The 14,653-nt window shown below is 46.4% G+C and overlaps 1 protein-coding gene across 6 annotated transcripts in view; it reads left to right on the plus strand.

Annotated features, from left to right (window-relative positions):
- Window positions 1–14,653, plus strand: part of MYO18A (myosin XVIIIA) — a 148,339-nt gene that overhangs the window by 1,809 nt on the left and 131,877 nt on the right. For all 6 annotated transcript variants that reach the window (XM_081844027.1, XM_081844028.1, XM_081844012.1 and 3 more), the window contains exon 2: window positions 7,779–8,872. In XM_081844027.1, the coding sequence (XP_081700153.1) occupies window positions 7,871–8,872 (1,002 nt within the window). In that variant the 5' untranslated portion in view covers window positions 7,779–7,870. The remainder of the gene's footprint in view (window positions 1–7,778; window positions 8,873–14,653) is intronic.

Here is a 14,653-nt window from a genome sequence, read left to right on the forward strand (position 1 = left end):
TGATGTGTGAGATACAGACAGGGAAGGGCTTGGCTGTCTTGCTCGCGTGCACAGAATTGTAGATTGTGCGTGTTAAATGTGTCAGCTTGGACATTTAATACACACCTCTTTACCCTGGCTTTTGACACCTAGGATATATATATTTTAGGGCCCACTTTTTTCTTTTGATTCTAATCTGTTTTAATACTGTATTTTTAAATTGCTGTAACCTGTCCTAGGACCGCATAGTGAAGGGTGGGGAAGAAATCTAATTAATAATAAAAAAACCTGATATGAGGAGGGAACAGTGTTTGTGCATGGGCACCATACCTTGAGAGTTCAGGGTGTGTGCATGTCGGTCACACCCACCAGGTTTTGGTGGTGCTTTTGTGTGTGTCCACAGTGTACCACTTCTCCCCAATCTGATGTGTGACACATTCCAGGTTTGCAGAGGTTGGATATCTGTGGTTGGGTGTGCATAGCTGTTTTTTAGGTAGTGGGTATAGTGGTGGCTGGAGAATTATTGTGTGCACATGTATGTAAAGAATGAGGGTTGTTTCCTCCACCCCCCACCCCGTATCCAGGGTGGGCTGCCATTAACTCTTTGCTAGGATTGCAGTTTTTGTTTCTTAAAACAGCTGTATGCCAAGCAGCCATTCAGCAAGTGAATATTTTCTGGCTAAGCAGCAGCTGTAAATTGGGTGCAGCTTTGCTTTGATGTATGCACAATCTGTGGTTGCCTGGCTTTCTGGGGGATCTGTGCATCTGTCCAGGTATTTGAGGAGGGGCTGTAGTTCCACGGTGGATCATATTCATTAGGTCTCAGGTTCAATACCTGGTGGCATCTCCAGTAGGGCTGGGAGCAACCCCTTTCTAAAACCCCAGAGAGCTGCTGTCAGTCAGTGTCAACAATACTGAGTTAAATGGATTAATGTTCTGGTTTGGCATAAGACTGTTTCCTAAGTTCCTGTGGTCCTGTTCTGTCCCGTCCAGCATCCCTGCAGTGTCTCAGCCCTGCAGCTTGAAGACTTCCTTACAGACCCCTTGGCTGTTAAGATTGGCAGGGGGGGGGCCTTCTTGCTCTTTCCTCTGCTCTCAGAGGTTCAGGGGGGCAGCTGGGAGAGAGCACTCTCTCTGGCAGCCCACAAGCTGTGGAATTCCCTCCCCACAGAGTTGTCACTGACACCTTCATTGTACAACTTCCATCAGTTGTCTTATATGAGTTTTAATCTTGTGTTTCTGTTGTTGTAACCCACCTTTGGACCTTATGATGAAGACTGAGTAAGAAATGAAGTAAATAATAATGATGGTAATAAATTGTAATAATAATTCTTGGTGCTTCCTTTAAAGAGCAGCAGCTGCTTGGCACGTCTGTGGGAGAAACAGTTGGGGAAGCATCAGAGTCTTAAGGTTTGCTGTGAGGCATTTAGCCCAAACCTGGACAGGGTTTTTGAGGTGCAATTAGGATAGTTTCCAGGGGAATTGCAGATGTCAGCTTCCCTCGGTGTACCTGCGCTTGGTCCTTTGACTGTGGCTTGCCTTGCTCTGTCCAAGACAGGAGGCAGTAAAAGGCCTTGCTTTGTCTTGTATTAGCATTAACAACACTCTTGCAAGGACTAGGCTGTGTCACCTGTCACTCCAGAAGAAGACACCCCAAGCATCTTACCAACTGCTTCGCATGGGAAGAATGTGGGGGCATATGAAGAGCCCTGCCAGCTGAGACTGGTGGCCCATCTGGCCCAGCATCCTCTTCTCTTAGTGGCCAGCCAGGTGCCCACATGGGAAGCCCATAAACAGGACCTGAGCACCACAGCAGTGCTCTCTCCCAATTGTGATTCCCAGCAACTGGTCTGGGAAGCATTACTGCCCCTCTTTCAGAATGGAGCTGCCTTATACCAAGGCAGACTATTGGTCCATCTCGCTCAGTACAGTCTCTCACACACTGTCTGACAGCAGCTCTCCTGGGTTTCAGGCAGCGGTTTCAGGAGCCTTCTGCATGCAGAGCAGTTGATCTGCCACTGAACTATGGCCATAATATCCTCTCAGAGTGTAAATTCTAAAATCTGAGCTTTTCAGGGGAGACAAAGGTGACATTTGGAAGAGTATATGCAGCATGGATATGGGGCCGGGGTTCCCTGCTGCAGGAATTAATATTGTTATTAATAGTCTTATTACTATTGTTTTATTTATTTATATCTCACCTTTTCCCCGGACTGGGAATCAAAGTGGCTTACACAAATTAAAATTACAGATAGGTAGCCGTGTTGGTCTGCCATGGTCAAAACAAAATAAAAAAATTCCTTCCAGTAGCACCTTAAAGACCAACTGAGTTAGTTCTAGGTATGAGCTTTTGATCTGAAGAAGTGTGCATGCACACGAAAGCTCATACCTAGAACTAACTCAGTTGGTCTTTAAGGTGCTACTGGAAGGAATTTTTTTATTTTGTTTTGACAAATTAAAATGACACCTCTTTCCTGTGATGTATTAAGGAGCTCTTTTGCTGATAATAATAATGTTTTATACATTTTGCAAGGCAAAACCTGGTGAGTGTACCTGCAAGGTGCGTGTGTTTGCAGGAGTGAATGTGTGGCCTTCACTTCCTTGCAGTTTTTCCATGCATGCCTAAAATATTTAAGGTCTGTAGCAACAAGGAAGGCGGTAAAAGGCCCATGTCTGCCTCCCTTTATGGAGGAGTTACACTGATAACATTCATGTGCACAAAGCACAATGGGCCTCTGGACGGTGAAATTCTGGAAGGTGTTTTTTTACTTCCTCTACTGTGCTGTTTGCGTTTTATAAACAGGACTGCATAAAATAATGCAAGAGGGTTACATTCAGCAAATATACATGAGGTTATTGTAATTCATCTTTATTTATCTTAGGAGGGGCTGTGGGAGAGAATGCCTGTTTTGTATGCACCAGGTTCTAGGTTCAGTCCGTGGCACCTCTGATTTAAAAAATAACAATCCAGTAACAACTGATGGAAAAGACCCTGTCTCTCTGCCTGACATCCCAGAGAGCTGCTGCCAGTCAGAGCACATAGCTCTTTATACAGTCTCACCTGGTATAAGGTACCTTCCGTGTTATGTTTGATTTATATCCTACCCTTCTGTTTTAAGGCAGATTAGCAACTGAGGCTATTTTAGAGTTGCTTAGTTCTGGCTTCTGAAAGTGCAAAGAACGATGCTTTCTGGGGTGGGCGGAGAAAACATATGGAGAAAATTGAGTCCTGCTTCTGTAATGTTCACACAGACAGTTTAGAGAGGAGTACATAACACTTTTTCTTCCTTCCTCTGTCAGACTCCTTTCTGTATGAATGCAATGGGAGCTGGAGAGCATTACACCAGTCAGTGGTGTAGTGGTTAGAGTGCTGGACGAGGACCTGGGAGGCCAAAGTTCAAATCACCCTATTCAGCCCTGAAGCCCACTGGGTGTGATCCTGGGCCAGTTGCTGTCTCCCTCAGCCTGGCCTATCTCACAAGGTTGTGAGGGTTAAATGAGCAGGGGGAGAGCCATGTACACCACCTTGAGCTCCTTTCCAATAAATAAATAAATAGAAAGACTTTTCAAGCAGGCCAGTTAAACAGAAGCAGCTGCTCACGTGAGTGAGGCCCCACTTGGGCTGCAACATTGAGCCGTCTTACAGAACACCCTGTGCCCATCTATACAACAAAATCCATCAGTTGTTAGAAATGTAACTTAATGGGCTTAACCGATGCCTGGTAAAGAAAACCAAGTTGGGTTCTCCTTTTATAAAAGCCTGATCATGACAAGTGAGCAGCAGAGTCAAGAGGCTGACCAAACCACTTCTTCCCTCCCCTGTCGCAAGACATGCAGGCGATTCTTTGGTGGGACAGGTTCTGGGCATCATCTGACGTGATACGTTGGTATACTGCCTGAGCGTTAACCTTTATACAGCTGTGGTTTTAGGAGTTTTCTTTGTGTTCCGTCGAGCTGACTTAACCTCTTCTGCTCCTGCTGCGTCATAACATACCTTGCATGCTTGTTCACCAAGTGGGTGTGACCTGGACTCCCGAATCAGGGAAAGCGAGTTTTAGCCGTGGGGCGTGTGGAATGTGGGTTTATCCTGCTCTTCCTGGCAGAGCTTGTCTCAGCCATTTATTTTCTCCTGTGCAGCCTCAGCCAGGCATAGCATTTTCTCAAGGAGCTTCCCTGGCTTTGCCAGAGCAGGTATTGCTCCTCAGGCCTGGGCATATAACAGCAAGTTAAGGAATGTGCACAGACCATGAATTTAAAGCACATTTAATGCACATCCCAAAGAATCTTGGGAACTCTAGATTTTAAGGGTGTTGGGAACTGTAGCTCTGTGAAGAGTGAAACTACAGTTCCCAGGATTCTTTGAGGGGCACAGTAATCTGCTTTAAAGCTACTAGTGTGTACAGTCAAGGTACGCAGACCTTGAACTGGCCTTGCTGGAGAGGGTGGAGTCCTCCTGGTGTGTAAATACTAGTAAATCCTCCAGCTTTTCTCACCTGCTTGGAGGGCTGGCACCCTTCACTTTGTGAAGGTGGCCTCTCAGTGGGTTAGCTTTGCTTTTTTTGACTTCCTTTGCCAAGGGTGTCAAACCCAGGTGGGGGCCTGCTCCAGGGACGATTTTGGCTTTTGCTGATGAGCCAGAACCAAACTAGATGGCTTTTTGAAGGCACTGCAGGCTTCTATTTAGCCCTGTTTGTGAGGTGCTGCCTTATCTCTCGAGCTGGTCACACTGTGTGCACGTGCCAAGCTATGTGCGGGCTGGTTGCTCTGCCTGCTCTTAGGAGGTTCCAGTGTCCAGGAAGGAGGCCTTGGAACTGTTATGTTGCCGTTTTGGGGTGGGGGAGAGGAGGAATGTGCAAGTAAACTTGCAATAAGCTGGGCTAGATCAAAGGTCTGCTGGCCCAGCCTTGTGCTTGTTGATGGTGGCCTTACACAGGGCCGGCCCTACCATTAGGAGCAGATCCTGGGGCAGGATGGATCACCATCATCACCATCAACCCCCCCTTGATCAGACTCCTCTGTTGGAGGTTGTGTGCTAAAATACACTCAAGAGGGTGGAGGATGCTGTTGCATTTCTGGTGTTGAAATATGATTCAGCTGCTTCTGCCAATGGAATGGGGTGGAGGTGGTGCCATCTTAACCTTCCCTCAGGCAACATGCCTTATAGCCAAGTCAGACCAGTGGACCACCTAGTTCAGTCTTGTCTACCCTGACTGGCAGTGGCTCTCCATGGTTTCAGGCAAGCGGTCTCTCCCAGCCCTACCCAACCTGTGACCTTCTACACTCAAAGCAGATATTCCACCATGAGCTGCAGCTCTTCCCATAAAAATACAGTTCCCAGTCTTCATGGTTCTGAATAAAGGGCTGATTTAAATAAAAACACAGGAAGCTGCCGTATACTGTACTGAGTCAGACCATTTAGTCCATCTAGTTATGTTTATTTTCACTGATTGGCAACAGTTCTCCAGGGTCTCACATGAGGGATCTATCTCTCCCAGCCCTACTTGGAGATGTTACCAAGGTCTGGACCTGGGACCTCCTGTACTCTGCTACTGAGCTACAAAGCTTTTCAGTGGGTTTACTCTGAGTGAAACAGCACTGGGCTCCTCTTTCCCTGTAACAATTGTGCCCTAGTTTTAATGGCTACAGTGAGGAACTTGGCTGTACTGTATTTTCTGTGATCTTAGGGTTGGAGCCTTAACCATTGAAATCGAAACATAATTTATCCAAGTTCCTCAAGTCTGCGACTCCTTATCTGTATGCTGGTTTGGAAGCAATTTATACTTGTTGTGTGGATGTAGCTTTAGGGGTGCCCATGGGCATAGCCAGGGGGAGCAGGGGGACAGTTGCCCCCCTGGATCAAGTAAAACAATAAAAATATTTAACTGACCAATCACGTCGGTTCTGCCCCCCCATGTCCTAACCCCCACTAAAATCCTGGCTACACCCATGGAGGTGCAGCTCTGAGATGGAAATGCTCATGTGTGGCATCTCTTGAACGATCTGGGGTTTTAAGTCAATTGAATGGTTATAGATGAGATTCACAGGAGACTTTCAATCCTGCCTTAAATGCTTCTTCTTAAGGGTCTCTGGTCCCGAATAGAGATGTGAAGGCCTGGAAAAAACCCATGGATAACCCTCAATTTTTTCTTCCGGTCCCCCCTCCCCAGAATCTTTACATCTGTACAATCAAGCCTGCCTGGGAGGGAGAGAATACCAGCGGGGTGGGGGGGGGTGGGATGTTAGTTCTGTCTCCTCTTCCTAGCAGGAGGTTGCATAGCTGCAAAAATGCTGCTGCAACAGATGTGACCATTCTCTTCCTTGTGGGAATATGGTCATTTGTCCATAAGAGCATGGAAGTTCATATTCCCACACTTCCTCCCACTCCACCCCGACTAAAAGGTTCATGTGCTGTAGAGCTAGAGTGGTCTCTTGCTGGCATGGCCCCCAGGGAGCGTCTTCATAGCCCTGACCACTTCGGCTCAGGGTGCATTTGGGCAAAAGAGCGCCCAAGCTCTGCCGGAGAAATGCAGAGGCGTCTGACCCCTAGAAAACCCCACGCTGGCAGGGTTTTCCCTTGGCCTCAGAAGGGCCTCTTTTTCCTCAAAAAGGGCCCATTTGTGAGCATGCGGTATAACTCCTGACAATGGCCTGCTTTGAACAGAGCCCCAAACCCACTAAACACTCTTGGATTTTCAGAGGTACCGTATTTTTCGCTCTATAAGACGCACCAGACCACAAGACGCACCTAGTTTTTGAAGGAGGAAAACAAGGAAAAAAATATTCTGAATCTCAGAAGCCAGAACAACAAGAGGGATCGCTGTGCAGTGAAAGCAGCAATCCCTCGCTGTTCTGGCTTCTGGGATAGCTGTGCAGCCTGGATTCGCTCCATAAGACGCACACACATTTCCCCTTACTTTTTAGGAGGGAAAAAGTGAGTCTTATAGAGCAAAAAATATGGTATTTCATAAGGGCAGAATGACCCTTGACAATTGGGAAAAGCCTCTTTTTTAAAAAAGCCAGGAATGGTGTTCTGCTGAAATATCTTATAAACCATGTCCCTAAACTATGTAGGTTCTCTTGAGTATTACACACCTACCCACACCCACCAGTGTGTGTGGCATCATCCAGTGTGGTAGGATGGCTGGACTGTTCATGCTGGACGGGTTAGGGAAATTGACTCTTCGCTAGCTGTAAAGCCCTCTGGGCAGCCTTCAGCAAGTTTCCTCTCGGCCAACCCCACAGGGTGGTTCTGAGCACAAAGCACCACTCTTTTCAGAGGAAGGGAGGGGTGACGGCATCAACTCAGAGGTTTGAGGGGTGTTAGTGACCCAGGAGAAGACTTTCTCTGGCAGCTCCTAAATTGTGGGATTCCCCCTTCACAGAGGTCTGTCTGGCTTCTTCACAATGTTCAGCAAATGCTGACACCTCTTTACCCTGATCTTTGAACACCTGAGATGTGTGTTTTCAGGGCCTGCTCTGTTCCTGTGTCTGTGATCTGAATTACAGATTACATAATTAATTCTGAATTTTAAATTGTTGTAACCCACCCTGGGATGTGCTGCTGAGCAGTGCCTAATAAATTTAGTAGCAATAATAATAACAGTAACAATTGATGATATACCAAAGCTGAATCAACAGCTTTGCCTAGCTGCCAAAATTGTATCTCATGTTCCATGTGTGTTTCATCCATGTAATTAGAACATTGTGCACTTTAATATTCTCCTAAAAAGATCTATGTTAATAGCACAAAAATATCTTTTAACATAGTTTTTAACACACATTTTTGTGTTTTTTCACAGGGACACTGGCAGGACCAAGAATTTGGAGCCGTGGGCTGTCAGATCCTGTCTGTTGTTGAACCTGGGGCACCTCCCAGGGTTAATCTCCCATCATGTTTCACCTGATGAAAAAGGACAGAGATGGGTCCCGAAGGGAGAAGAAAGAGAAGAAGGAGAAGAAGGAGCGGATGTCGGCTGCCGAGCTGAAGAGCCTGGAGGAGATGAGTATGCGCCGGGGCTTTTTCAACCTCAACCGCTCCTCCAAGAGGGATGCAAAGAACCGGCTGGAGATCTCCAACCCCATCCCTATCAAGGTGGCCAGTGGCTCTGACCTTCACCTGACTGACATCGACTCCGACAGCAACCGGGGGAGCGTGATCCTTGATTCCGGTCATCTCAGCACAGCCAGCTCCAGCGACGACCTCAAGGTGGATGACGGCAACTTCAAGGGGTCCGTGCTGCAGCGGGCAGCCAAGTTCGGCTCTCTGGCCAAGCAGAACTCGCAGATGATCGTCAAGAGGTTCTCCTTCTCGCAGAAAAGCCGCGATGAAAGCACCTCGGAGACATCCACCCCTTCCGAGCACTCGGCTGCCCCTTCCCCGCAGGTGGAGATGCGGACCCTGGAGATGCAGCTGGCCAAGCAAGCTGCACCACCTGGGCCCCCACGCCTCCCTTCTGCCTCACGGACCAGGCTGCCCGAGGTGGTCAGCAAGCGGTTCCCCGCTGAGCTGAAGCTCCCCGTGGTGGTTCCCCCTCAGCCCCCCGTGCCCAGGCAACTGGAGCTGCAGCGGCGCAACACCGGCGACTTTGGCTTCTCACTGCGCCGCACCACCATGCTGGACAGGGCTGCTGACGGGCAGGTGTACAGGCGGGTAGTGCACTTCGCCGAACCGGGTGCCGGGACCAAAGACCTGGCCCTTGGCTTGGTGCCAGGTGACCGGCTGGTGGAGATCAATGGGCGCAACGTGGAAAACAAGTCCCGGGATGAGATTGTGGAGATGATCCGGCAGTCGGGGGAGACAGTACGCCTGAAAGTGCAGCCCATCCTAGAGCTGAGTGAGCTGAGCCACTGCTGGCTGAGGAGCGGGGAGGGCCTTCACCAAGCAGCCTTTGATGTAAGTAGCTGCTCCACTTTGGGGCACAAGTAGGGTGTGCGCGCTCACACTGGTGGTACACAAGGGCATTCTTGGCAGCATCCCGTGTCTTGTCTATCCGACGCAGGTACCTGTGTAAGGACACACTTCACACTGTGCATAGTTATGGAATTTACTGCTGCAATATGTGCTGATGGCCACCAACTTGGATGGCTTTAAAAAGGAAATAGGATAAATTCATGAAGGATATGCCTGTCAGTGGCTACTAGCCAGGATGGGTTTGCTCCGCCCCCGGTGTTGGAAGCACTGTGCCTCTGAAAGCATAAGTGGGGAGAGTTGCTCTTGTGCTCAGGTTCTGTTTTTGGGCTTGCTGTAACGGGCATCTAGTTGGCCACTGTGAGAACAGGATGCTGGACTAGAGGGGGCCCCTTTGGCCTGATCCAGCAGCCAGGGTCTCTTCTGATGTTCTTACGTTAATGGGATTTGTTCTGCCATTGGTGTCTGGAGCAGGATGATTATGATCATAGACTCAAGCCGCAGATTGGCTGTTGTGGTTGTGACCCCGTTGCTTATTTTGTGTGGAAGAGGAAGGGGCATGTGGTGCTTATATTAGTGCTATAGGGCCTGCAGAGAAGCAAAATTTCCCTTCTGGGTGGTTAGAGGAATGTGGGATAGGTTAGGAGAGAAATGTATCTTTCTTCAAGTATCACAAAGGATGGTGATGGTGGTTGGGAGGAAACAATAATTTATCATTTAATAATACACATTTTCACAGTACTTTTCAAGTGTTCAGTTCATAATCCTGTGACCCATATCTTCTGTAGGGAATATTTGGCTGTGGCTTAAATTGGGATCTTCCCAGCTTCTAATCTTGACCGTGTGTGTGTGTGTGTGCGCGCACACACACTTTGTGGATCTTCTGAAATATTTAAAGGCTGAGGATGCTTCAGGAAAGTTTTCGTAGGCAAAAGTGGAAATGGCCCTGGAACATTAGTTCTATCTGAAACAGTTACTGTGCAGATGAAATTATCGGTGTTTTAAGAACACTTGTGGCAGAAGATGAGGGCTAAGCCCAGATTGTTGTGTGACTTTCCTAACCAGACGGTGTGTGCCTATCCTTCTGCTTATAGTTTTGATTTTGCGCCTAGGGTGGTGGTGGCAGTGGAGAACATAACATTAATTTTGTGTGTTTGTTTGGACTTTCTGTTCTACACATCAGCTACAGTTTGCGCAATTTGGGGACATCACTTGTTCATTCAGACATTACTATTTATTTTTCTCTTTGTGGCAAATGACCTTCAAGGTACATCTTTTTCTGCTTGAGCTAATCTACCTTTTAAGGCATTAAGTTTAACTTACTGGTACAGGTTTTGTTTTGTTATTGCTGCTTTACAAAATGGGGGTGGTGACTGTGGTCCTGCTGTTGCTGTGTTGATCCTTCCTGTGAACTCAGTTGCCCCGTGTGAGCATTGCCCCACTGAGGGATTATTGGTGTATGTGTATGTGTATAAGAGAGAGAGAGAGAGAGAGAGAAGTTGTGGGGCAAGGATCTTTTATAACTAGCAATAAAGACTTTAAGAGTACCTGTGAAGAGGGATTAGGAAAAGCATAATGGGCAGGTGACCCATATTCTCTTGGCTGCTTGCAGAAACCTCTGTTAGTGACTTTGAGCTGGCTTGAGTGGGGTGTGTGTGTGTTTGCGTTTGTACCAATGGGGTCATTTTAAATCTCATCAAAACCCCTGAAGGCCCCTGCGAGAGTTAAGTCTGCCGCATGCCACAGAGAAGCTCATTGCATTCCCTCGGCTTGTCTCCAAACGGAAGGGAAACACATGGTGTTTACAGCTCTCAAGTCAAGCGTGCAGTTGGGGCTGCTAAAAATTGGATGCCCGGTAAGCTGCCAATCGAGCTGATGGCCCAGGTGGTGGCAGGAAGTGTTATGAATATGAGGCATAAGTGGAAACTGGCAGGGCCTCTGAAGTCTCCTTAAGAGGGGAGGAAGTCTTCCCTGAGATCAGTCAGAGTGGAGGACGCCAGATGTGTCTGGGGCACAGCTGCATGTGCTGGGCAAGCAGCCTGGGTCATCATGGTAGCCATATGTGCCCTCCACTCTCCCCCTGGGTGCAGTTCTGGGTGCTTATGTTGGAAGATTCAGGACAGATAAAAGAAAATACTTCTTCCCGCAGCACATAGTTAAATTTGGAACTCACTCCAAATGGTGGTGATGTCCACCAACCTAGATGGCTTTTAAGGCTGGGCGATATCTGATTTTCAACATCACGATATATCACCATCTAAATATCACAGTATATATCTATGGTGGTGGAGGGCCTTGCTGGGCCTCCCTGCGGTGGCAGAGGGTCCTGCTGTACCTCCTCCCCACAGTGGTGGAGGGTGCGCCGCTCTTCCCCGCAGCAGCAGAGGGTCTTGAAGAGGCTCCCTGTTAAGGGCCTTAAAATGTAAAGTAGTAGTAGATTTAATAAAAATATTAAATAAACTTCCATATAATATATTTTCAACTAGATGGGTGGGGTATAAATAATAAATTATTATTATTATTATTATTTAAGTTATTTACTAGTTAATTTGCATCTGCTTCCTCACTCAGAGGTCTAAGTGCAATATATGCATGCATAAGCCCCCTTGAGTTCAACTAAACTTACTTCTAATTTCCTGGGAGTAAGCCCCCCTCAGTAGGGCTTGCTTGTGAATAGACACACATTTGTTTGCGCTGCTTACCAAAAAACACCCTCTCCATAATTCTCACGTAGTACCCAACCTGCCTTTTCAGCATAAAGTAGCCAGCTAAGTCTTCTCCCCTCCATCTCCCCCCACAAAGCCTACTAATCTTTCCCTTTTTATCAAAGGGAGGGAGGGCAAGCAAACAAAAAGATAGTCTCCTTTAAATAAAGAAATAAAACTCTTCCTTTTTGATATGGAGGAAAGCTATTCAGGGTGAACCAGCAACATAAAACACCACCAGAAAATAAAAATAAAAACTCTCCCCCCCTCTTTTTTTCTAAAGGAAAGAAGAAAGAAGTGCTTTCTAGTTCTTTGCTTGCGTGTCTGCTGGATCCTTGATTGTCGTTCAACAGTGTATTGTCTTGTTGAAACACTTATCACGATGTTATTTCAATTTTCAACAGTATGAAAATTTATTGCACAGTCCTAATGGCTTTGAAAGAGGATTGGACAAATTCATGGAGGAGATGGCTGTCAATGGCTGCTATCCACAATGGCTATGCTCTTCCTGCATGGCTGGAGGCAGCCATGCTTCTGAATACCAGTTGCTAGAAACGGCAGGAGGGGAGAGGGCTCTGTTGCTCAAATCCTGCTTGTGGGTTTCCCATGGAGGCATCTGGGTGGCCACTGTGACAACAGGATGCTGGACTAGATGAACCAATGGCCTCATCCAGCAGACACTTCTGATCTTCATATGTTATATTTTTATTCTGGAACTGTGTGTATGTCCACATGCAGATGTGGAATGCAGTATCTCACAGGAAAATTGGTATCCTGCGAATGTGTTGTCTGTTAATGAAATAACAATAATTACTAGCCACTGATGAGGCTTCTTTAGGTGCCACTTCAGCTTGTTCAATAGGAGGAGAGCATCAAGCTGTCTGGCTGCTGCTGGGAGTTCTTTCGGAAGAGGGTGCCTGCCTGAGAATGTTTTCCAACAGATCTGGATATACAAGCTGCTCGCCTCCTTGTTATTACATGCCAACCTCTATGCAGCTGCTATGTTTCTTCATTTTCCTTGTAGAAGTTGGGAGCTAATAGGGATAAATAGATAGATAAAGAGAGAGAAGAGAACATGCAGCTCAACTTTCTTGGGGCATTAGGCCTGGATTCCTGCTTCCTCCCCTTCATGAAGCAGAAATGCAAACCAGGATGGCGAATAACAGCAGAGCTCTGAGGCTGCCCTGGATCAACCAGGGAAGACCTTGAAAGCAAATCCCGGAAGTGTGAATGCAAAGTTCAGAATGCAGCAGCAAGCATTTCAGTAGGGTGGTTAGGCTTACGTGAGAATTTTTGTTGGCTGTTCCCCACAAGGCTCCAGTTAACTGCATCCCCCCCCCCCCCGCTACAGAATGTTGTGAAGGGATCTTTTAGCTTAAAGTTGTAGACAGGTACTTTCCTGCTTGCCTATGGTGGGTAGGAATGGCTTCCAAGAGGAATGCTAGATAGTAACTAAGTGGTTTTCAGCTGTAATGCTTAAGAGATAGAAAATAAAGATTTGAAATAAGCAAAAGATTTAATGGTAAGGACTTGCTGAACAAATAATTTTGAACTGGAATATAAGAAAGGTTGGTATGAGGAGGTCTGGAAAGTAAGGTAAAAGAAAGTATGTAAATGGAATTTATACATGTTCTTTTTGTTTTTAAATTGTTTTTAATTTTTTGTATTTTTGTATTTCTGTTTTTTCTTCTTTTTTCTGTTATTATGTATTAACCCTGAAAACTTTAATAAATATTTAAAAAAAAAGGAATGGCTTCCAAGCAACTTGAAAAAGTTGATTTTTCTTCTCAAACATGGTCGACGTAAACAGCTTTGGAAAGGTAGGCAGGCTAGTAAAAAAATAAACAAGTAGTGGGCTAGTGTCTTTTGCAGACCTATTTTCATTATAAGTCCTCTTACACCTCTGTAGCAGTCATGGCTTCCTCCAAAGAATCCTGGGAGCAGTATGCTAAGAGTGCTGTGGACTGTCACTCTGTGAGGGTCTCCTGACACCTCTCAGCATCCTTAACAAACTACAGTTCCCAGCATTCTCTGAGGGATGCCATGACCATCAGTGGTATAAAAGTGCTTTAAATGTATGTTTTGGGGGGTGACCTGCATCTCCCTTAATAGGTAGGTTACAGTCTGCATCAGGCCTGCCTCTTCCTTCCAAGCCCTTTTCGCCTTTCCTGCCAGTCAGTCAAACCCCCATCAGCTTTCTCTTGGCTTTGTTGTGGCTGTGGGAGCCCCAGTTACCCCTGCTAAGATTTCCCATACCTCAGGTAAGCTCATGTAAGGAGTAGCATAAGGAGCATTGTAAAGGAACCAGTCAGTCATGTTAAGATCATTATGGAGCCAGATTGTTTGTATGAACATGCCCTTGTTGTCTGGAAACAAATTGAGTGTTGACTTTAGCTCCCAAAGGGCTCCTTGGCTTTCTCCTGTCTCAAGGGAGAAAAAGCTGTGAAGCCCAAGCCTCTTTCTTTTTAGACTGTGCTCTTCCTCTCCTTCCTTCTCCCTAGACCCTTTCCCTACAAGCTGTTCACCGATTCTGTGTTTCAGGGATCCCAGCACGGGAAAAGTACATTTGGAAGGAGCCGGCAGTTCCTTGCTGGGCTTGTCTTGCTAATGCTTGAGCTTGTTTCTCTGCACAGGGCTCTGGGGAACCAAATTAATTTGGAGTTGGGTGAACACGTTAGGTGCCTGCAGAGCATTTTCAAAAGGCTTATGGAGACGTTTTAAGAAAAGGATATAATTGCTCCTCCCTCGCCTCCCCTTTCCTTGGTGCTTTTATGGGTTATTGTTGTTTAATTTCTTATTTTATCTCTTATGTTTGTTTAATAGTGGAGCAAGACTTTATTTTGATGTATTTATTACTGGAGTTGTTAATTTTGATTTAGTTCAGTACTGGTTATGTGTTAAGCCTATATTATTTGTAAGATTGAATTTATGCAATGTTTGTTGATTTTTTTTCTCGATTTATATTTTTTGTAACCCCCCTCCTTCCTTGTGTATTTTAATAAGTTAGTGTTTTCTGTGAGTTGCCTTGCACACTGTTTATTGTGGAAAAGGTGACATTTTC

Source organism: Podarcis erhardii (assembly GCF_964252035.2).
Source record: "Podarcis erhardii genome assembly, chromosome: 16".
Taxonomy (NCBI): Eukaryota; Metazoa; Chordata; class Lepidosauria; order Squamata; family Lacertidae; genus Podarcis; species Podarcis erhardii.